The sequence below is a fragment of the Electrophorus electricus genome, chromosome 2 (assembly GCF_013358815.1).
Source record: "Electrophorus electricus isolate fEleEle1 chromosome 2, fEleEle1.pri, whole genome shotgun sequence".
In the NCBI taxonomy this organism is placed as follows: domain Eukaryota; kingdom Metazoa; phylum Chordata; class Actinopteri; order Gymnotiformes; family Gymnotidae; genus Electrophorus; species Electrophorus electricus.
Window position 1 is genome coordinate 13,251,421 of NC_049536.1, and position 24,946 is coordinate 13,276,366.

Genomic DNA, 24,946 nt, shown 5'->3' on the forward strand with positions numbered 1-24,946 from the left:
TACCTCATCTTCCCCCTTTAACTCTGCCTTCTCATCCTCTCACACTATTTGCAATAGCTTTTCTTGCATTGTTCAGCTGTCAGCCCCAGCAGCCTTTCCGAATAATTACCGTTGCTTTCCTGTTAGAGTAAATGACTGTCATTTAGATGTGTGTAATCTTGATGAACCCTGGCTGGCAGGCTAAACCGTTCTGTCTTTATGTAGATATGACACATCTATCCACTTGAAGCATTACTTCATAGTATAAAAATCAGATATAAATATCTTATACCTTTTAAACACACCAGACTCTGCCCTTTTGTATAACAGCACTGATACAGAAGTTCAGAGAAAAGCTCTTCAGTGTTTGCCTTGCTAAGAGATTTGACACCGATTCCCAAATGTATGCATTTTCTACTTGCCAATATATGGCATGAGTTTCTCATGAAAATGATGCTTAAAAACTGAACTTAAAAACATTGTGCACAGTTTGCAAAAAAGTCAGGTCTAATAAAATGTTTTGCACCACTGACACTATCAGAAGGACCCTATTTCAGAGTGTGCCAGTGTTCAATAGCAATATGTACTAAAGAAAAACTGTACTACCCTTTCAAGGTTTTAAACACACTGTAGTATACAAGGTCGACCTGACCAAATATACACTTCAGGGCACATATCCAGAATACAAATACAATACTGAAAGTGCATTCCGATATCTGCAGTTCACAGCCTTGTGCAACATATTTACCCTGGTTCTCAACATAACCAAACATTAGGGTGCAACAAGCGCTATTCTTCTTGTGATTCTCTTTGAGCCATAAATAAAAAACAGCAACTGTGATTTCAATGAGACTTTATGGAAAGCCAGCTGATCTGAAGGGATAGCTGACAAGTGTATGTCGGTAGTACAGCATACCGTACACATTATTGTGTAATGTGTGAGCTATGAGCAGTGGGCTCTGTGGGTGTGTGTGCTGTACATGTGCGTTTGTGTGTGTGTGATTTATGAATTGCAATTGTTATTTTATGCAATAGACTATATTGGGGTGGACTGCCAGGCCTGCCTGTGGAAGAGACTATACTGGCTTTTGTAAATGTGACAGGTCTCTGGTATGTTGCTACGGTGACAGTGCAAAAGGATGCCAGTCTTTGGGGGCTTGTTGTTGTCTGTGCTCCCTCTCTGTCTCGCTGTGAATGTTGAATCACATATCGCACCCAAAGAGGCCGAATGCGCCGTGTTTCCCCCACCCCCCTTCTGGCATTTAGGACGTCCTTCACTTGTGATGGAAAACTGCTCCAGCTGTATGTATATACGGTGTAGACATTTGGATGTAATGGGTTTAATGTGAAAGCGGGAGAATAAAGAAGATTCAGTCTTCTCAGCGTTCCCCAGCAGGCTAATATCAGCTAGGCTAGTAGGTAATATATCTATACAGTGGGGGGTGTTTAAGATTAATTAATTATTTCCCCTAGTTAAGAGATTATCTTGCCAATAATGTGCCACAGAACAAAAGTCTAAATCAGTGTTGATCTTATATCAGCCAATGATCTTAAACCCAGTCTCTCCACCTTATATCTGCTGTAGACACACCAATTTTGAAGAAACTTGGCTTTCACTCTTATTATGGAGACTGTTACCCCCTGAGGGAGAGGGTATTGTTGCGGAGACCTTCACTCAGGAAGGTGACTGTGTGTTCCGCCTGTTGTGCCTGAGAGCTGGCTCTTTGGTCTGGTGATCAGCGCATATGTTTACTGCCTGGGGAACCTGTGTGTGGTTGCTGCCCTCAGCCTTCATCTGTCCTTTAGAACTCTCTAATTAATAAAGACCAATCTCCCAAATTGTTGGAATCAATGCAAGTCAATACTGAGGTCACCAACTGTTTACCATGTCACCCACAGCCATTTGGAGTCTTCCCACTCGAGAATCTGTTCTTTGTGAAGCACTGAAAAAGCCCCTGGCCTCCTCCTTCCTGGTGCCCACAGTACTCTTATACTCAGTACGCTTATTCTTGACTTAGGGCAGACTAAACACTGAACCATAATATTCTCTTCTGCCTTCCAGCTTTACTTCCAGAATTGTTCTAGTTACACATTTATCAGTATGACGGTGTGCTCCCTGGGAAACAAACCGATGACCTTGGTTGCTAGCATCCTGCACTACCTGCCTTACCAGGTGAGCTAAACGTGCACCTTATCTGTTATGTAACTACTGATGTGTCCTACTGCACTTGTTACACAAGGAATCCCACAAGGATCTTGGTGCCTTATTCTTTATTATACTTATTTTCCCTCTAGGTTACATAATTTGGCACCATGGTTTTCATTTGTAAGTTAGCTCTAGGTTCAAACACAGCTCTACCCCCTCATTAACTATGATCTAAATCCAAACAAAATAGAGAAAACTCTCCCTATTAGAGACCCCAAATACTCCTCTGATGTAGATAATATCTGTTAAATACTCATCTAGCCTTTTTTTTTTTTTTTAAATCCAGCATTTCCTTTGACCCAAATTAAGTCAGTAACTAACAGCATTTTCTTCAGTTCTGTAATATCGCCAACTTGGACCCCTTCTCAGCCTGAGCGATACTCCTCTGGTGTATGGTTTCATTGCACCTGGACTCAGGAAATTCTCTCTTTAATGGTATATTGGAGAAAAAAAACCCTAATAACCTTTAAACTCTGCTGCCAGGGTCCCATCATTGGCCAGTACCATGGGCTCATACTGTGGACAGGAATTCCATCCTACAATATCTCTGTGAACATTCTTCTCTGCCCAGTTTCAAATCTCAGTTTAAAAGCTGTCTCTCCTTCCAACACCAACACCCTGCCTCCTCTTGGCTCATTTTCTTTTTTTGTTGTTGCTGCAAAGTTGTAAAGTGTAACTCAGTGTTAATAGACACTTTTGATAATAATTCAACTATTATTATTATTACTTTGTTTTGTCATAGTATTTTGGGTTTTGTAACGTGTGCCGGCAATACATTTTAATTAAAAAAAAACATCGATGGTCCTAACTACCCTTTTGAGAGCCACCTCCTAGAAATACACTAATATGTACTGATACTGAAGTGTACGGTATCAGTACCTATCTAATACAACAAAGCGTAACGAGAGTCATTTTATGGGACCATTTTATGACTCCACTTGGTCCCTTTTCTACAACGTCTAGGGAAAAGCAACTCTCCTTACTCAGCATTCCCGACTGGGCACGAACATTTGGCTACCCAGAGTCTAAGCAAAAGATCCCGAGGCGTTTAAAAGGTGACATGAAATCCAAGCTCTGTAGCCATGGATGTGCTGGGGATTTGTGTAATCCTGAGAGAGAGAGAGACAGGGATGCAGTGTACTCTAAAGGTCTAATATAACCTATAAAATTGCCTAACAAATTTCAGTCAAGTCCTTTGGACTGTGCTTTGTATATGAGGCTCAGTTCAGAACTGCTCGTCTAATTACATAACACTGGCAAAGGCTGTAATGGCCTTCTACATTATGAATGCTGATCAGTACTCATGTGCACATGTTTTAAAGGACACGTCTATGTATTTCTGACCTTATGATGCACCTTATGAGTTGACACTTTCAAAGGATTCAGTCTTCTCTTCCAGTACAGCCATTCTACATCTCATGGAGATTGTGTTTGAGTTTGTTCTCTGTGCCGTCCTGTTATAAAGGTCTGTAGGCAAGCTGAGAATCTTACAGCTGCTGATAAGCTCTGGCACCTGTTCCAAGGTCATAAAGGGCAAGAGCTCTATTTCCGGCCCACGACGCCAGGAGACACTTTTAGGAGGTGTGAGTGATACAAGCTCTTGCTGGGCAAGGCTGCATGTCCTGTGTTATTTTAGGTCCATAAGGTCTAGACCGTATCTTAAGCGCTCAGTGATGTTCAGCGCCAGTGTATCAGTCCATGTCAGTCCAGGTTCAAGGCAAACTCCCTGACTATTTTGGGTTTTGCCAGCGCTGGTTCTAAGCATATGGGCCTACACACACTGGATGGTATTACATAACCAGTTTTACTTATTTGTCAGTTAATAAACACAACCACCAACTATATAGTACAAATGGTAATGGTGAAAGAAGAAAGCCTCATATTCTGTCTAATTGAGAGCAAAATCAGCTTTGGATAAAAACGTTTTATAGACTCACATATGTACATACTGGAGTTTCCACCCACTCAGCATAAGCAAGCAAGCAGCTTATGTTTTCTGCTCAGGCATTAGGACATTGTACTCAAAGTGGTAAACTAATGCAGTAGCTGATCCAATGGCTCAGATAACCTTTGGTTAGCTGGATAGGCCGTGGCAAGGGAAGTGTTGAGAATACAAATAATTATCAATTTTATGTTACTTACTCGTTATTTTACAAGCCAGTGAAGTTTTAGGCTACATTAGTCTGCCATCGTTATCACTATAATCAGTTTGTCCTACAGTTGAGTATATGCTGTCATACCTACTGAGTATATGTCAGTAAGCGTATAAGAGTCAAGCATGAGCTGACCACATAACATCATAAGGTACTTAGTTAGCCAGACATAATTCAAAGAATCAATATGTGTTACTGTGGTAAAACATGAATTATTCCATGTTTCAATCAAGTAATTGCAAACACAAATGCCTGGATTGTCTAATCCCTGAATCTGGGCCTTCTGTTCCATATGAGCCGTGTCATATAGATCTGTTGATCGCTTATACAACAACTACACATTAGTAATAATTTATATTTTTATTCAATTGTTTAGGACATTGAGTCCTAGTAACAGGAAGTAACTTTAGGTTAGACTTGCGAACTGAGAATTGGATGGTGAGAAGCATTTCCATTGTTGAATGACGGGGATGATTTGTGCAGGAATATGTAAAAATGTTCCAAAATATGTAGTCTGGATGTTCCCCTTTAGTACAGTTCTTTTCCAGTCCCCTTTATCTTGTCTGGCCTCAGTAACTCTGCTCTAGCCATTTGGCAGCAATCGAGTTAAATCCATTTTATCTGAATGCCTTGTATTAGAAGTCTGGGATTACCCAACAGTAAGAGGTGTCTCTTCAATATGAAATGGGTTGCACGTGCGAGAGATGTCTATATTATCTGCAGTTTCCCCCGATCCCACAGGAAAGCTGCATCAAACCCACAGGTGTCACATTCTCGTGTGAACATAGATCAGATAACGGCCTACCTAAACCTTATCCATCAGCTCTCAGCGGAGTTACCCACTTCCTCATTATAGTACAATAAGAGTAACAGGGCTTTAGTGTACTGATGAAAAATGTCACTCAGTAAAAACTAAATTACACCAACTCATGGACAAGAAGAATGCATGTTTGTCAATTTTACCCAGCAGAAAGGTGCCATGGTTGAATAATATACTCAGATAAGCAGTCAGTACAAACACTTATCACACTGCTGCAGTTGAGCCCTTGCAACAAAACTTGCATTATCGCAAGTTTTGTTTTTAAATGCCCAAATGAATGAAGTAAGTTAAGTGTAAATAAAGCATATTTAGAATTTTAATGTAAAAAAACCCAAAAAAACTAAAATAATTGATTACACAAAAAGGGGAAATGGCTGATATATGGCTTTTCATTACAAGGGCTCAATTGTGAAATCATATTCTGCACCCAGGAAGTCAGAAGAACTATTGGGAAAGCAACGTAAGTGTTTTAATAAACAAATCAGCAAGGGTTATACAAGATGACATGACAACAGCCAAAGGTACACACAGTTCTCACCACATGAGAACCCTTGCCCTGAGAGGGCATGCACTGCACAAACCCTGGTGTGACCAGCGTAACGTGCTCGGATGGGGCAACTGCTGTTGTGGCTGCATTGATGTGGTTACATAAGAGGGGAAAGTATGTGGAGTTTCTGAATTTACTGACATTTGGTCCAAGGGAGAGAGTGAGAGAGAAATAATTTTATCTAGTGACTTCGAGCTGATGTCTTAAAACACGTCTAGCTTTTCTGTTAGTCCTCATAAAGTTTGTTGAATTTGTAAACACTCTAAAAACAAAATAAAAACAACAGAAAAAAATGTACAACAAGGGGTCTGAATATATATGTGTGTGTGTGTGTGTGTGTGTGTGTGTGTGTGTGTGTGTGTGTGTGTGTGTATACACACACACACACACACACACACAGGCCACAAGACCTGCCCTTTCACGATTCAGGCTTCCCTGTATGGAAATGATGCGACCCCAGAATGCAGCATAAAGTCATGTAAGTAAGTTTTCTGGGGATCAGTTGCAGTATGAAACCACATTACAATGTGAACATAGAGCAATCTGAGACTTTGAACGAGGCATGGTCATCGGTGCTAGACTAGCCGGGGCAAGCATTTCAAAAACCGCCAGCCTTTTGGGGTTTTCTCGTGCGATGATGTCAGAAGTACACCGAGAGAGGTGTGATCGAGAAAAAGCGTACAGAGAAAAGAGAACCCTGCAGACGTAAACAGCTTGATAGTGAAAGGGGGCACAGGAGGATGTCTCGAATCATTCTGACGAACAAGCGGCGCACAGCCAAGCAAACTGCAGCGCAGTACAATGCCGGGGCGTGCACATCTTGTCATTCCTCAGCACAAATGGGCTCTAACAGCAAATAACCTGTTCGGGAGCCATTGTTGTCTTGGGGAAAGAGAAAGGCAAGAGTCTGTTGGGCAAAAATGGGATCAATGAGCAGTGGAAAAACAATTCATGGTCAGATAAGAAGAGATTTCTGTTGCACCATGCTGATGGGAGGGTAGAATTTGGCACAAGCAGCATGAATTGATGGGCCCTTCCTGTGAAGGGTCAACAGTTCAGGCTGGTAGCGGTGGAGTAAAAGTGTGGGGGGAGTGTTTTGTTGGCACGAGCTGGGTCCTTTGATACCCATTGACAGGTATCAGAGATAGGTAGGTGGAACCTGTCAAACTAACATCCACATGAATGCCAGGACCCAAGGTTTCCCAGGGCACCACCCTGCCTCTGCTGTCTTAACTTCTTCCCATAGTGCATCCTGGTGCCATCTCTTCTGCAACTGAGTGATTCACATGCACCTGGCCATCCATGTGATGTAAAAGAAAACCAAATTCATCAGAGCAGGTCACACTCTTCCACTGGTCCGTGGTCCAGTTCCGACGCTCACGTGCCCATTGTAGGCACTTCTGTTGGAGGTCGGGGCTTGGCAAGGGCACTCTGACTGGTCTGTGGATACGCAGTCCCATACGCAGCAAGCTGCGATGCACAGTGTGTTCTGACACCTTCCAGCCAGCATGAGCTTTCTCAGCAATTTCTGCTACAGTAGCTCTTCTGTGGGATTACAGTAGCTCTTCTATGGGATTACAGTAGCTCTTCTGTGGGATTACAGTAGGTCTTCTATGGGATTACAATAGCTCTTCTGTGGGATTACAGTAGGTCTTCTATAGGATTACAGTAACTCTTCTGTGGGATTACAGTAGCTCTTCTGTGGGACCGGGGCCAGAAGGGCTGGACTTTGATTCCAATGCACATCAATGAGCCTTGGGAATCCATGACCTTGTCACTGGTTCACTGGCTGTCCTTTCTTGGACCTTTTTGGTGTGTACTAAACGCCCAACAAGACCTGCCATTTTGGAGATGCTCTGATCATCAGTCCATCACAATTTGGCCCTTGTCAAAGTTGCCGAGATTCTTACGTTTGCCCATTTTTCCTGCACATCATCTTCAAGAACTGGCTGTTCTATTGACATTCCTCCTGAAGTCCAAATATAAATAATATAATTTACAGCATTTACTTGTAGAACATGACAACTGGTCAAAATATATATATAAAAAAAAAACATGCAGTATTTTCAGACAACACAGTACTAATGTTTTAAAGATTTGGTGGAATAACCAGACTTTTTAAATTACACTTGGCTTGTCTTTGAGGATTAAGAGCATTTCTTTACTACAGGAGAATTATAGAACAATTTACATGAAAATAGCTTTAAATGGTTTGTTTGTTTTACACCATTTTTTTTCTGGCTCTAGTTTATCTCTGTTTCTAGTGTTATTCATCTGGAATGGCTGAAACCAAGGGTCATATTTAAACTGTCTTTATGCATACCCAGAATCTTTAGAGCTTGAAACCAACCTCTGAAATAAACATAAGGAGACTCATGAACATACCATAAAGGCATGCCTAAAGTAAACCAACATGCAATGAATAGTAAAGGCACTAGTGATTATAATAAGAGTTCCCATTTTGAAAACTTTTGTGCATTTTTAACAGTAAAATATGTATCTGTGGGAACATTCATATTGTAATTTCAGCGTATCAAATTGTTTCCCTCTGTGGCACCTTTGACGCTGAAAAGAGGAACTTTGGATGTCTGGAATTACCTTCCCAAATCTCGCTGACAGGCAGCATGTTTCTGGAGACCAGGACTCGTGTTACTGGGACATGCAGATAATACTTTCAAAGGCACCCACACACCTCTAAGGCCAGCATCATCTTCTGACTGATATGGCTGTTTACAATAGCTGTGGCGACCTAATTTGACTAGCTGGTTCAAGCCATGTACACACAATATATCCTATTCTACCCAAATAGCAATTCTAAAGCATACTTAGGCAACAGGCTCACTCGTTTGAAGACAACCTATTCATTTGTATGCAGGGTTACATGACCACTAGTTACTTTGCCATATTTTTTATTTAGTATTTGTACAGACTTAATTTGCAGTAACTTTGTACAGTAATTTGCTGTGTCTATAGTCTGTAGTGTGGTATAAACTGATATTATATCAATAAGTCAAGAGGAAAACTGTATTTCACTTGAATGCTTTAAAATACACACATGTCCATTTGCTCTGCTGCTTGAAGCATGTTTTCTGGGTTAAAACAGAACTCTAATATACTGTTCAGCATGACTTCAGGATGAAACTGTTTGCTGGCACTGATTACATAAGTGATATTATTGTGCATTTGATGGAATACAAACACACAGTGCTGCATGGGTGCTCTTACCTTCTGGAGCTGTTTGTTTTTTTTGCTTTAATATGTTGCACCTAAACACATGAGGGGATCCACTGATCTCTGGGAAAGCTTGAAAGATGCGGCCGTATCCAAAGCTCACATCGCAAGCAGTCACAAGCATCGTGGCCTCAATATCTGAGGAAGTGTGTTGTAGGCAGGCAGTTGAGCAGGCTGTTATGTGGGCAGGCTTATGCTCAGGCAGGTGGCCGGGCAGGCGGTCAGGTGGGTGTGAGGGTGGGTGAACAGGCAGGTGGTCAAGCAGGTGGGCGGGCGGGCAGGCGGGCGGGCGTATTCAGGCGGGTGGGTGGCCATGTGGGCGGGATGGGTAGACGGTCAGGCAGGCGGTCAAGCCGGGTGGGTGTCTGGCTGCATAAGCCAGAGGTACATGGATGAAAATAACTCTGAAATGCTGTTAGCAGGGATGGTTTGTAAACCAAAACAGACAGTATGTGCGTTTGTGAGTGAGCGTATGTGTGTATGAAGCGTTGACTGTACTGGTTGAGATGATAAAACAGATGGCCCATATAAGGTAATTAAATACACACCTGGGCCTGGACTTATATAGAATCTCAGATTTGAAATATTGATGTAGGATCAGTTTTCTTAGCAGATCATAGAACCCACAAGAGCAGCCCACACAGTCTTATCAGGGTTACTGTTGTTAAACGGAATCACAGTCAATAAAAGCTTAGTTTAAAAGCTAGGCTGGAATGCTCAAATGAGATGTTTACCTGACAGTAATGGTGCATGTAGAACTGCCCCCAGGTAGTTTCTGTTGTTTTGCTTTTTAAACTTCGAATAAAATGTTAGATTCGTATTGAAGAAATGTAAGATGTGAATTGACAAAAGAAGTGAAGTCTCTTTTACCAGCTTGTAGACAGTGGCGAACGTTATTCAAAGTATGGTCATATTAACATAAACTTAACGAAAGGCTAAGGAGACTAAATACACCCACCTATTCTCTCTCTCTCTCTCTCTCTCTCTCTCTCTCTCTCTCTCTCTCTCTCTCTCTCGCTCACACACACGCTCTCTCTCTCTCTCTCTTGCTCTCTCTCGCTCACACACACACACACTCTCTCTCTCGCTCACACACACACTCTCTCTCTCTCGCTCACACACACACACACTCTCTCTCTCTCGCTCACACACACACACACTCTCTCTCTCTCGCTCGCTCACACACTCACTCTCTCTCGCTCACACACACACACTCTCTCTCTCGCTCACACACACACACTCTCTCTCTCTCTCTCTCACACACACACACACACACACACACATAGCAATTAAAGACATTATTAATTTATTTTTCAAATTCCATCTCATTGTCTTAGTAGGTGACATTCCGTTTGGAACGGGTAAACGAGTTTAGAGTAGTTGAGTTAAATAGATCTCGAGTGTTCCAGTCTTCACGGGACATGCTTGACATGCTAATCTAGGTGTGGTCCCAGTGGTGTTCCTGCAGCAAATGCACACACACAGTCTTAACAGAAAGATAAAGCGGCAGGACAAAAATAAGGTTGCTAGAAATATGGTTTCCGTGGAGTGATATCCATCAGACTCCCCGAAGGCAGGAGAGCCAGTTTACTAGCGCTGCTCTGAGATATTTTCTCCCATTACATGTTTGGTACTGTTCCTTAATTCTTCTGTGTGTGTCACCCTATTCAGCACTATTCTATAGTGGCACAAAGGCAGCAAAAAGGAAAACACAGTAAAACTGGAGCAATAGAAAAGTTTGTTTTCCTGCTTTACTCACACACACACACACACACATGCGGCAGTGTGTGTGAGTGTAAATTTGTTTCTACTTGAGATAGGGTGTGTGTGTGTGTGTGTGCGTGTGTGTGTGTGTGTGTGTGTGTGTGCGTGTGTGTGTGTGTGTGCGTATGTGTGCGTGTGTGTGTGTGCGTGTGTGTGTGTGTGTGTGCGCGTGCGTGTGTGTGTGCGTATGTGTGCGTGTGTGTGTGCGTGTGTGTGTGCGTGCGTGTGTGTGTGCGTGTGTGTGTGTGTGTGCGTGTGCGTGTGTGGTGTGTGTCTGTGTACATGTGAGGGAGAGAAAGAGAAAGAGAAAAAGAGAATTTAGAAAGAGGGATAGAAGGCTTTCATAAGAAGCCATGACATTTTTCATTTAGCAGCCTTGGTTCAGCCTCATTACAGAGTACTGAATCAATTTCTCTGCAAGATGGATAGTAGATCATTTGCTTCTTCATGTTCTTATTTCACTTCCCTCATGCACTTATAGATGCGTGTACAAATGCCCACACATGCAGCTGAATTCCTCTTCACATGTATAAATGGTTATTACTCCCCACCGTGATTCCACATTTGTTCCCGATGACTGTCTGATGACCATATGCTCAAGCATTCCAGCATCCAGCATTGCTCACCAGACTTGCTCATTCACTCTGGATATCATCCCTGGATTTCCTTCCTGTCAGTAAGGCTTTCCTCAGTTCTACCACACTTTCTCAGCTGTATCATCCCAAGCAAAGTTCGGGTTTTTTCTTTCTGTCCAAGCAGTGGCCCACACATGCTGTGCAGTGATGGCCCCAAACATGGCCCAGATCAGTTTGCCAGATTAGGCCAGGTGATGGTACAGAATGTCATCCAGCAATTCTTCCAAAAGTTTGCCTGTACGTGGTCCGTAACTCCCAAGTCTCGGCCCTTTCCAATCCCACATACAATAAAGCATGAGGGCCCATGTTTGGCCCCACACTAACCTTAAATACAGGCCATGACTAGAATTAACACCAGAAAAATCAGGAGCAGCCATTAAGAGTTATAGGTGCATACAAACCAGTTCACTGTATTGGTTTGTCAAATAAATATTAAGGCAGTTAAATGTTTAGAATGTACCTTAACATTAGTAGCTAATTAGTAGCTATAAATGGAAAAATAGTGTCATGTAAATAATGCTACAATACTTCTACATGTAAAATACAAACAGTTCTACATGTGTCATGTTATAAAAAAAAACTCCCCCAATCACTCACATTTGAGGCATCAAAATTACATTTGGTAAACTGAAACATTGTTTATAGTCACTAGCTGGCTGAGGAACAGTGTGCCTTTTTGGTTTGTTTTGTCTACAAACATTTAAACTAGACATTATGATCAACTTTATGATACCCCAAATTAAATAAAGTCAGATAGTGAAGCTAGATAGCTAGAATTTTTATGTATGGTTTATTGCAACTTTTTTAATACTAAAGTTTGTATTAACACACTGCAGCCCTGCAGTACTACTATGCTAGTCAGCTAATGTAAGGTGATTAATGAATTATACAATTGAGTTTTGAAGGCGAAATATTAACTTACCATCTAATGAGCCAGCAAACTTACAAAATCAATGCCACTATATGTTTGTGCACAACCACATGATTTAGAAAGTAGCGAATTATCTAGCTGTTTCTGGATAATAGTTTTCATTGAAGAAGAAATGAAAATAAAAATAAATCTCTTTAGATTGCATGATCAAATTTTTGTTCAGCAGCGTTTACAGTCTGTAATTGCTGACCTAGATCATAGTTTTAGCCATGTTGACTTTTTGTCCATGTGAATCAGACGTAGGCTACACATCAGTGCTTCAGCAGCCGCTTGAATAATCAAACGTTCAGGCCGAACATATCCAATCAGCAAGCGTACATGTTTTTGGTCTGTAAACATGCCATCATTGCTGAGTGTGGTCCACACCCATACCTGGACCACACGGCTCTTGCCAATGTGGGCACTGTGCTGCCACTACGATGCCAGTTTACTTTATCAGTTAGTTTACAGTCTCAGACACTCGGTGTAGCTGGAATGAACTCAGAGGATCCGGGTGTGGCGTAAAGGAAAAGCCCGGACTCAGAACACCTCACAAATGGGTGAAAACTGGTGCACCTTTTGCATATATTTGCCCATCGTTACTAGCCTGCAACATATGGTCTACTGTTAATCACTAAGGCCCTAGCTTAACCTTCGCTCTCTTCCTAGGTAGATCCTTCAGCCATGAGGTGTGGTAGAGAAAGTCCTGCTCGGTTCAGCAGGACTGTGGCGCTGCGTGTGCCCGACCCTAACCTGATACACTGCTACATCACTGTCAGTTAGCCGAGCAGGATGTGTTGACGCCATATTTACCCGTCCGTGGCCTGGTATTAACGCTCCAGTCTTTTCCGCTTTCAAGCAGCCCACTCAGGAGCGTCGCAGCAAGCCTCAGAGTGATGTAGGAGTTTATGAAAACTGGAGCTGTTTGCTGATTTTCTAGCGCTGAGCAAGAATAGCACCGTGTGGTCCTTCATGGGAAAGGATTTGAACTCTATTTCTGTAGTAAGAAAGGTTACAAAATAAGAGTTGAATTTGTCCTTTTTTCACCAGTTCTTGATGGTATAAAGTAAAGAGCTGTTTTATTTGCCTTTGGCTTAATCAATTGAGTGAACTGTAAAAAATTCACCTAATACTTTGAAACCCATGGATCCACTATTTACACAGCAAGTGTTTTGTTTTGTTTTTGTTTTTTAACCCAGTGAGCCGTGTGTTATTATCCAGTGGTAAGTTTGCTTGTGCTTTATTGCATGTTTCCAAGGTTCTTATTCATAAATTGTGTATACATGTGTGTAGAGTATCCGCTGTGAGAATCTAGGTCAAGTGGTAATACATGGTCCAGCTCAGTATAAGAGGCCAGTATCTGAGCTGTTCTCTGTGATTCACGGTGGCATTGCTAGCCCTAGGGCCTGTACCCTGTCTGCTGCCTGACACTAAACCAGAGCAACAGTCAACCCTCCAAACTACCAGGGTTCTGGAAAGAATGCCAAAATCCTCCAAAACCGTGTTACCATGCAAGCAGATTTCCCTGGTGAGTCTGCTCCTGAAACTCAGAGGCTGTTCGCACCATCTGTGTGTTAAATTAATTTGTTCCATCAGGAGCAGGCAGCTTCCTGAATTCATATGTGTGTACACGCAAACACACACACACACACACACACACACACACACACACACACACACACACACACACACACAGAGAATTAACCAGGTGTGGCTGCAATGACCTGGAAGGACGTGAGACCTCACTGACTGCTCTTCAAAAATCAACATGGACAAAGGTTAATGGATAGCTAAAAGTTAATACATTGCTGCTCAGCCAGAAACTGCAACGCTAGGGTGGCTTCACCAAAAGTTTGTTTGCCAAACTTGCTGCTTAGGTAGAAAAGCATGCAGAGGGTGAATGGTCTGGGTGGATGCCGTGCTCTCTTTTCCTGTGGAGGAGAAGGATACTTGTTGCTTCAGACCCATGAGCATGCAGTTAGTCGTTACCCTAAAGAGTCCTTTTCTATCTTACTGCATAATTACAGATGTTATGTCGGCCTGTAATTGAAGCTTCCACGGCGCTGGTGGTGAGACAAATATCATTACCATATTGTAGGGACCTTTCAACACACGTATGCTTCAACAATCTCCAGGTAATGCCATATAACGGCGCACACGTGCACTACTTTTTGGGCTATCGTTTATTTCTTTATCGTTTGTTTATTGCTGTGCGCCCGCGGATCAGAAGGAGGATTACGATGTGAGACAATGCCCAGAAAATCTACTTTAATCCATTCAAAGAACTGGATTATTGTGTCTGGCACCAGAAATTCCACAGATCTTATGTTAGCCATGGGTGGTCTATGTCCAGAACACGTCATCTCTGTGTTTAACATGTAGTAGGTGTATAGTTTAAAAACAACATTTAAAAATTGATCCACAAACCCACCCACAAATACAGGTAAAAATGGCTGGTACAGTCTCTCTGGAAAACCATTTAAAGTTTGGGGAAATGTTGGTGCTTTTTCTAATGTTACACTGTAACCAAGGCTGTACCATGTTAATCATCAACTTGTATGATTAGACATGTCAACATAAAAGCACAGGGGCTTGTGAATATCTAACTGACAGAAATAGCTGCTCTGGTTGTACAATCTGCATCATCAGCGCCTCAACCTAAAAGCCTACATGTACTGGGGCTGTAATACACACTTTATTACCACTGATATGAATCAAAGCAAACAGAAGCGCACAGAATTCAGGGACGAAAAAGGTCTGAATGTCTGCCAGCTATATGAACAGGTCTCTTTTTTTAAATAGGGGAAACGGAAAGCGAAGAGCCAGTCTGTGCTACTTTATTCTCTATTTTATTTTTGTGCAGCAAAGCATTTTATCTGGTTGTGTGAAGAAAGTGGCGATCAAGAAAAGGCTGGTCTGAATGGTGTGTGTGAGTTTGGGCGGGTGGGGGGGGGGGGGTATATGCATGTAATGAACAGCCTCTCTGTGTATGGTGAACTGCATAATGCATTTGCACACAGCGTCCTCACAATGTTCTGTCCAATGGGTTTACTGCTAATTACAGGGTATCACACACATGCACGCACACACCCACACACTCACACTCACACTCACACACACACACACACTCACACACACACTCACACACTCACACTCACACACACACACACACACACACACACACTCACACACACACACACACTCACACACACACACTCACACACACACACACTCACACTCACACACACAGACACACACACACACACACACACACACACACACACACTCACACTCACACACACACACACACACACACACACTCACACACACACACACTCACACACTCACACACACACACACACTCACACACACACACACCCACACACACACACTCACACACACACTCACACACACACACACACACACACACACTCACTCACACTCACACACACACACACACACACACACAGAAATCTGTTTAAGTTGTTATTATATGTTTTATTCTTTCTACAATTTAAAATCTAAAGCGAAAGCGAGAGGGGAGGAGGTTTTGCAGTTCTTCCTGTTTTGTGTTTTTTTACAATGCTCAATATGTTTTTAAGAAAAAATAAGTTATTCACTGACAGAAAATGTACAATCTAGAAGCTTTTTGTTTGTTTTTCTTCTTAAAAGCTTAGCTGAAATATCAGCACAACTTCACAGCTCTCTTCGTCCCATTTATTTATTCACTATAGTTTTCTTTCTTTCTTTTTTTTTTTTTTTTAAATACCTCAATCAGGAATGTATGATTGGTTAAAAGCCTCCCAGTGTCAGCCAATGAGAGGCCAGTTGTCAGGCAGCGTGCACTTTCTTTGGAGACTCCTTTTACCACAGACTCTCACACGCACTCACTCACACACACAAACACATCTGTGTCAATGAGGACTGTCAGAATATAATAGCACATCTCGCCAACCTGCCCCCCTCCAGAGACTCACCAGCTCTGGTTTAGCCAGTTCTCGTGACAACCTGTTAGACTGCCCTGCAGCCTGACCAGTCCTGCTTCTCCCATCAGCACTGTTTATATGGAGCCGAAGACCCATTTATCTGTATGTTAAACATAGTTTAGTCAAAATGAGTGTTATGTAAAGTAAAATCTTTTCAGTATAAATAATTAAGTTAGAAAATACCACAAAGGCAAGATATACAGTCTTTTTATACTTTGATCTTAGCCCATAAGATCTGAATTAATGACTGGTTCCGGATCTGTAAGTATACTAAGTACACATATTTCTCTTTTAACTCTCCAGATCAAGATCTGAGTCGTGTGTATCTGTTAGACTGAGTGATTTTGAGACAAGGGATGGACTCATGCATCATGCAACATATGGTGCTCTCCTGTGCTCAGGCGAATCATTGAGACACACACACACACACACACACACACACACACACACACACACACACACACACACACACACACACACACACACACACACACACAGACGCATGTAGAAACACACCTCTGAATATTCATCTAACACAGTACTATATTACCAAAACGGGCGCAAATCTTGAAGTTTGTTCAATTTTCAAAAACCGTCCCTACTGCAAGAAAAAAACTGTTAATCCCTGATGCCAGCATCTAACCTTGATATTTTTTTCTGTCTTGCTGCTAAAATGGTGGAGAAAAAAAAAAAGTGAAGAATGTGTTTTTGATGAATACCCGAGATTCACTTTGAATGAACACTGAAGGCTTGTTTTGTGCTCGGTTTCCTCCCCATTCTCCCTCTCATGTTCCCTCTCTCCTCTAAGCATATGCCCTGCTGTTGTGGTCGCCAATATCCAGCTTATGTGTGCTAATCAATGCAGTGTCTCTGTAGTTTGCGTGCGTGCGTGTGTGTGTGTGTGTGTGTGTGTGTGTGTGTGTGTGTGTGTGTGTGTGTGTGTGTGTGTGAGCGCGCGCTTCTAGATAATCCCACAGTCACTACATTAGATGGATCAGTACTTCCCTGCCTCGCTTTTAACACGAGAAGGATGGCCTACATTTGAGAAAGACAGAGGGAGCCAAAGAAATCTTTGTGTGACCACTGGTCATGAATATGCCTTGCTTACTTACAGATATCAATGATACATGGCTAAGGTCCCAGCAGATGGAGCCTAATCGCCATGTGCCCTCATATTTTCACTCTTCTGTTTTTCTGTCCTCTGTGACTGTGTCCTTTCTGAGCTGCCATAGGGTTGATTGACCTTAGTTCCTTTCAACCAAAGGGATGTGTGACTGAACAGACCCTGATTTCAAAGTTGCCTCTTTTAGAGAACTCTGTCCCTTTCAGTTAAGACACAGTGTGTGGACAGCATCCTTGTCATTCCTCAACTTAACCTGGAGTGGGTTGTAATTCTTTGAATGTGGCCTTACTCTGCACATCTTGGTTTTAATCCATCAGTAAAGAGTAGCAGTGATAGATTATGGTGAGATGCACAGGAGGAACCTGTTAGGGCAGGAGGAATAAATTTAGAAAATATTTTGATGTTAAATATTGTTTTTCTGAGTCTTGTCTGTGACAGTAAGACCAGTGTTGGAACAGTGGCGAACACCACATGTGCGTCTAACTAAAACAGACGCTAGGTGCCTGTCAAGGTGGTTTCAATCTAACAGCATTATGTGGTATCCTTTGCCAAAAGGGAGTGTATGGGAAGGTGTTAAACTACCTGCAGTAAACTCTGGATAGAAACCTGGCTTACTGGTCCTCCCCACCCTCAAAGGAGAGACAGCAGAGAACAGCTGAAGCAGTACCACCGAGGCTCACAGGGACGGGTTCTTCGGTAAGTGGAGAGCTTTTCAACCTCCTCTCTCCTTTAATACTCAGAGAGCGGGGTTCTGTCACAGCTGACCAGAGACTTCAGACTTTTACTGACGTCCTGAGGGCTGCAGCAGAAGCAGAGGCAGGCATTACTAGAATTAAATATTACCCCGGTGTCTCTATCAGAGACAGCTCGAAGGCTGAGTCACATTAGGGCCGAGTTTCATTGTGCTGCTGCACACTGACACAATAGGGATGGGGGCACGGGGAGATGGACAGCTTCTTGTTAAGGCAATGATAAGCGAGGCGTGGGATTCTGTTGCCTGATGGTGCCTTTGCGTGAGTGTGCGTGTAAACACGCACACACACACACACACACACACACACACACATACACAGACACGCTAACACGCTGCGATGGCTCTGTTGCATGGCTGGGATGCTTCATCAATAAATCGATCACTGTCTGCAACCTCTGACCTCTTATACCCTGACCCTCCCCCACCAACAGGCAGAGGGAGGCGGAGCAGATGGGCCTACAGCCTGGGGGAGGAGCTCCAGTTCTCACACCCTCTCATTTTCATAAGTCCCTACAGCAGAACATTTTGGTGGGACTTCCGAGGAACGCTAATGACAAACAATCACAAAATTAATCATTTATCACAAAAAGCAGAATCTCAGCCAGTTTTTCAACCATTACCTGTGCATTTAGCTTGGGTTGATATTAATGGCACTTGCCCAACACTTATCCAGAGAGACTCCCTGGGAGCTGAATCCTGCACAGATGCATTTGCATGAGAGTCATGTAAGATAATGATTACTTGCTACCTAATTCCAAAACTGATGCTCATTCCACACAGCAGACATTTATTAGACCTGACATGCTTTTTGTTTATTTAATTATTAAGCCCCTCTAAAACTTATTGTCTCATTTTCAGAGCCTTGCAATGTCAGATAAAATTATAAAGAAATATTATACTCATAAATCAGGACATACACTAAAGAAATATGTGAAAATAATAATTATATATGTTTAAATAAAGGTCAGGTAAAATAAATGCCAATTAAATCCCAATTAAATCATGTAAATTAAACAAATGTCATTTAAGGTTCACATCCACTCCTGCCTTTAAAATAACTTAAAATGGCCAACTGATATCAAACAAGAGTTTCAGTGTCTAAGGACTTTAAAGGGTTAACATTTCAAAAGAGACCAATATTTATTTTCCTATATATATATATATATATATATATATATATATATATATATATATATATATATATATATATATATATATACACATACACACACACACACACACACACACACACACACACACACACACGCACGCACACACACGTTTGCGGAGATGATGAATTAGTGACATAAGCAATCCCCCACAAATCCCCACGTGGCAGCTGACTGATTTTGTGGTACAGTTCAAAAGAGATCCTGGGACTATACCTACAATCACCTGCTTATGGGCCTCAGCTCATGATGACGCACATGTCCAGCAGCAGATATGATGTTTCCGTTTGGTAAATGTCCCGTCTGAGACATTCGTGTATCTGCAAATGGACATCTGCCAAGGCGATAATTATGACATTCAAGAAGCGAGAACTGAGGAGGGAGTCCAGAAAACAATACAAACAGCAGTACGGTGATACACACCCGACTTCCACATAAACTTCCCTAAATCCTTTAGCTCGGGTCCCCAGTGCTCATCGCCGTACTGTATTTCACTGCTCTGAACATGTAAATGATTCACAGAAATCCGAATATTTTCAAAAGTTCTACAGCAACTTCCATGCACTGTCCTTGTTATATACACACACGCGCATACGCACAGACATGCAAGCACACATCCTAGCTGTACACAGTATATGGCCACTTTGCCATGTGGGATGAGATTCTATGCATTTCTAGTAATACTTTTATATAATGTTATATTTTTCTCCACCGAGCTGCTGGTCACATCACCAGTCTCTATTCACTTCTTGTGTAGGTGTGCCATTACCTCACGTGTGTACCCAAGCTTTTAAAGTACATGCAATTTCTGTAACTACTCATGTAATGTAGTATGTATATTCTTTTTACCTGTGCAAATGGCTCATTCCCAGCAAGCACTTTTCCCAAATCACGAAAAGTGTGGATGAAAAAAAAAAAAAAATTGGAATACATTTTAACTATTCATTAATTGTGACGAATAGCCCAGTGGGGATATCTTACTTTGCCAAATGTTAATGCAGTATAGTGCTCAGACTGCTTACATGAATTCTATTTAAATTGTCATATATTGCCACCTGGAGGTGCTTTGTGAATAGGCTGCAGCAAATATATCGGCTGGAATCCTTTCAGTTCCGTAAATATCAATATACCTGCATAAATATCGAAGTACCTGCATAAGATGAAATCAGTGATTTCCGCATGTGCAGTGTACGCATGTCGTCTGCGTTTATATTTAATTACTCCATGAAAGCTCTTATGTTATGTTAATGTAGCACACAGATTTTCTAACTTTATTTATTGAATGCTTTTTTTTAGGTGAAATTGATATTTTTTACTGCTGTTTTTTACTGATTTGTTTGGTAATTGTAAGATTTATTGCCTAATCATACACGGGCTTTATTTTGAAAAATAAAAGGTCTCCGATAAAGTGCCATCGTAGCTGCGCTCACACTACTTCTAATACCTTATCGGTTTGTTGTTTATATTCCGCGAATTGCTGCAACGGTAGTGTAGCGATATACACGTTGCCAAACGCTAACTTAGATGTCTGTGAAAAGATCCAGTGTTATGTTTGTATAAAAGCTTAAATTGATCCGGGAACATACCATATGGATGTCATTTAACCGGCGAGCTATGTATCAGTATCCACTAGCTTTAAGAGCCATTTACTAGCTAGCTAGCTAGACAGTGAGAGTACGGCAGAATGCGTTCTCTGAGTTTTGTCCAGCGTGTTTGTCTAGACTTCGCAGGGACGCTGTTTCCACATGCCATTTGCCTTGGAGACGCCGATAACGACTCGGTAAATGAATCTAGTTGTAATGGGTGTGCATGTGATGCAGAGGCATGTTCTGCGCCTTTGTTGTCTGTTTTTAAACTAAAATCTTAAGAAACCTTAATATATCAACACCGATGCAGAGCGCAGAGGTCTTAGTTGCATTTGATATTACAGAGATGACAAATGACAATATCTATTTGATGATGTGCACACAAAACGCTTTAATCTTTTCTGTAGTTGAATGAACTTGTGGTTGGTGACACTAGTGGAAAGCTATACATCTATAAGAATGATGAGTCTAAACCCTGGATCACTAGAACATGTGTGGGAATGGTATGTATTCCTGGGGATAGTGCAAAAGTATATGTTTACTTCTCTACAGCTAGTCAGTGTTAATGTTCAAGTATCCTTGTAAGTATGTGACTTTCAGATTACATAACGCTTAATACATTTTCACAACTGGGTTCTGTTACTAGTTGACTTGTGTGGGAGTAGGAGACATCTGCAACAAAGGCAAGGTAAATCCTCTTTTTTCACCCAGGAATTAAATAGTAAAAGTTATTTTAATAAATTCCCCATCATATTTCATTTCTCCGAGACCGACTACCTGTTGTTGACCGGCGGTTTGTCTGCGGTAGAACCTTGTGGTTGCGGTAGGAGCAGAAGGTTGGCTCCACCTGTTTGACATCGCTGCCGCCAAAGCTGAGTCCTCCAGCCAGTTGGAGGCGACGTTCTGGGATGAGCAGAGGCCTTGCTTTACCCAGCACATCCCTGCCAACACCAAAGTCATGCTTATCAGTGATATTGGTGAGTAGAGCTGCACGACTCTGAGAAGTCAGGTGAGTCACTACAAACAAGCTGAAGGACAATCCAGATCGATGTGTGGTTGTGTGCGTGTACGCGTGTGTGTACGTCGCTGTGCTGATAGATGGGGATGGTCGCAGTGAGCTCGTCGTGGGCTACACTGACCGTGTGGTGCGAGCGTTCCGTTGGGAAGAGCCACCTGATACCACTGACCTGAGTGGAGGTCAGCTGGTCCTGTTGAAGAAATGGCTCCTGGAGGGACAGGTACTAAACCATAGACTTCAACTCAGTTCCCTACTACTGAAACTGATGACATGTATTTTCAACTGCAGAAGAAATGATTACCATATAGTTTCTTAATGGTTAACAAGAATAGTTCTTTATGGAAAAATCTACAAAAATGTAATGCTAATTATTCCTTTTATATGTAAGTAAAATATATGCGTAAACTCGAGGGAATGTTGCGGTTCTCCAAATGCTTAGTTCAGTAGTATGAGCCGAGGTCAGTAGTGAAACTGTGCTGAAATCTGCTTCTGACTTTTTTTTTTTTCTTTTTTTTTTTTTTTCCCCTTTCTGTCAAGGTGGACAGTTTATCAGTGAACCCAGGGCCAGACGGCCTGCCTGAGCTCATGGTCTCGCAGCCTGGCTGTGGCTACGCCATCCTGCTGTGTTCTTGGACACAAGAGGGCACTGCAGGCCATGGGGAGGACAGCTCAGCTGCATCCGCCGGGTGAGTTGCACCGAATGTCGTTTCGGGCAGCCTGCCCTTGTGGTGCCGGCCCGTCCGTGAGTCGGCGTTCCTGGCCGACTTGCCTGAAAGGTCAAGGCAACGCTACCTCATTCCTGTACTTATGCGTGACCTGATGAGTAAACCAATGCAGCGTGAGAGCAGGGCGCGGAGAGGAGCCGCGTCACCTCTCGACTGACGCTGAGTCATTCAGGAATCCGAAGCTCGTTCTGTTGATTAGGACAAGGTAACTGCCTCGTTATGGAGTTCAGAAATCCATGGCGTGTCGGACCAGTGTTGGTAGATTTTGTTCAGGTATCGCAGAATTGTGCTGTGTAGACGGTGTGTTATTAGATGCCATTTATGACAAGTTGCTGGAATGTGTGTGCGTGCGTGCGCGTGCGTGCGCGTGCGTGCGTGCGTGCGTGCGTGCGTGTGTGTGTGTGTGTGTGCGTGCGCGTGCGTGCGTGTGCGTGCGTGCGTGTGCGTGCGTGCGTACGTACGTGCTGTTGCCACCTCAGAGAAGGGCCCTCCCGGGATGTCGTTCTTCATCTCACCACTGGGCGCATACACAACAAGAACGTGTCCACCCATCTGATAGGCAGCATCAGCAGAGGTTGTACACACATCCTTTCACATCGTTTATACATAATGAACGGAGTTTGCAAAAAAAAAAAAAAAAAGCTGTTGAATGTGTAAGGGGTTTTGTGAACTGAAGTGTGCCATTTGGTTCCTTAGGGTCGAAGGCCGATGATACTAAAGGGGGCTTATTCGCTCTCTGCACTTTAGATGGTGAGTGGCATTAGCTGGAACACTCGTCCGGTGGGCACCCGGCAAACCACCTTATTACACGCAGCGTTAATCTGTTGATCTGATTTTACGCATGTACACAGACATTAAAACGTTTCTATTTTTTTGTTTGAAAATTTAAAAAACCCTGTTATACGCATCATATCTAATAAATAACTGAATGGACTCAACTGTTTGTTTATTGCCCTTAATGGGTAGAACACTGAAAACATGATATATTCAAATACGTTTAATAAGAAAGTCGTTAACACTATCTGTGCCTAACAAATGAGCTTAAAGCACATCCTACTACAGTCTGTTCCGGAAACGAAATGTGTGTGACCTGATTGGGCCATGCGATCACAGGATAACACACATGTCTCATAGTGTATGTGCTTCTTAACAATGGCATAAAAATACAAAATGTTGAGATGTGGGTTTTTCTCACTGAGGCGATTTTGTTTGTTTGTTTGTTTTTGTTTGTATATTGCCCACTGAATGTTGTTGTAGGTACCTTGAAGTTAATGGACAGCTCTGAACAGCTCCTGTGGTCCATGCAGGTGGACCACCAGCTCTTTGCCCTGCAGAAACTGGATGTCACTGTAAGTACGTTGGCGCGGGACCTTTCACTGTAAGTAGGCTGGCGTGGGATTTTTCACTGTAAGTAGGCTGGCGCGGGACCTTTTTAAAAGACCCAATTTGTCATTTTGTTTGTGCTAACGGTGGATGTCCGTGTTAGTGACCGCATGGTATCAAATGTCATTGGCTCTTGCTTTGCAGTGTTTAATAGACCAAGCAGGCTTAATAGACTGCAGCGCTCAGATCTGCAGTGCACATATGTTTCAGATCGAACAGGAAAAGCAAATAAAATCGGGGAGAATGTAAGTTGTCAGCACCAGCAAAATGGTCTTGACAAGCTAAACAGATTTTTACAAAAGGTATACTTTTTCATTTTTTCAACTGAAAAGGCAAAAACTGAAAGGGTTTGCATTTGGTTCAGTTAAGTAATCCTTTGATATGTATTGCAGCCCCATGTGGCTCACTTGTCTGCTACATACTGCACTATCCCTTTATTCTGCACATAGTATTACACCTGGATATACCACATGCTTACAGCATAGTGTCATTACTGCCATCTACTGAGATTTGAGTTAAAATAGTGTGTCATAAGGGGCTAAACCAAGTGTGTGTGTGTGTGTGTGTGTGTGTGTGTGTGTGTGTAGGGTGATGGAAGAGAGGAGGTTGTGGCCTGTGCTTGGGATGGTCAGACCTACATCATCGACCATAACCGCATGGTGGTTCGCTTTCAGTTCGATGAGAATGTGAATGCCTTCTGTGCTGGTAAGGTTTGGTCTGACTTTAAGCTTTCTAAGACACTGGGCCTTTTCAAGTGTTCAGTGCCAGCTTACTGTACACTCAGGGAAAATCGGTACTGTGGTCGTTGAGATCCTGTGGGTCACCACTAGATGTCAGTATAGGAATTAAAAGCGTTTCTTTGTACCTTCTGCCTCGTATTTATTTTCTCTCCTTCTCGCCCCCCTTGTCTCATCTAATCCATCAAGTGTTTTGTTACACAAGGATGAATGCACCTCA

General features: G+C 42.5%; 1 protein-coding gene across 4 annotated transcripts in view; it reads left to right on the forward strand.

Moving 5' to 3' along the window:
* Positions 1–24,946, forward strand: part of itfg2 (integrin alpha FG-GAP repeat containing 2) — a 46,024-nt gene that overhangs the window by 12,530 nt on the left and 8,548 nt on the right. The window contains exons 1-10 of one of the 4 annotated variants that reach the window (XM_027026976.2): positions 20,676–21,057; positions 21,271–21,366; positions 21,510–21,551; positions 21,672–21,840; positions 21,962–22,101; positions 22,419–22,567; positions 23,086–23,180; positions 23,303–23,356; positions 23,864–23,955; positions 24,577–24,694. In XM_027026976.2, coding sequence (XP_026882777.1) covers positions 20,962–21,057; positions 21,271–21,366; positions 21,510–21,551; positions 21,672–21,840; positions 21,962–22,101; positions 22,419–22,567; positions 23,086–23,180; positions 23,303–23,356; positions 23,864–23,955; positions 24,577–24,694 — 1,051 coding nt within the window. In that variant the 5' untranslated portion in view covers positions 20,676–20,961. Of the gene's footprint in view, positions 1–2,041; positions 2,153–20,675; positions 21,058–21,270; positions 21,367–21,509; positions 21,552–21,671; positions 21,841–21,961; positions 22,102–22,418; positions 22,568–23,085; positions 23,181–23,302; positions 23,357–23,863; positions 23,956–24,576; positions 24,695–24,946 lie in introns of those variants that run through there. The other 3 variants (XM_027026977.2, XM_027026975.2, XM_035535605.1) reach the window with 3 other exon arrangements.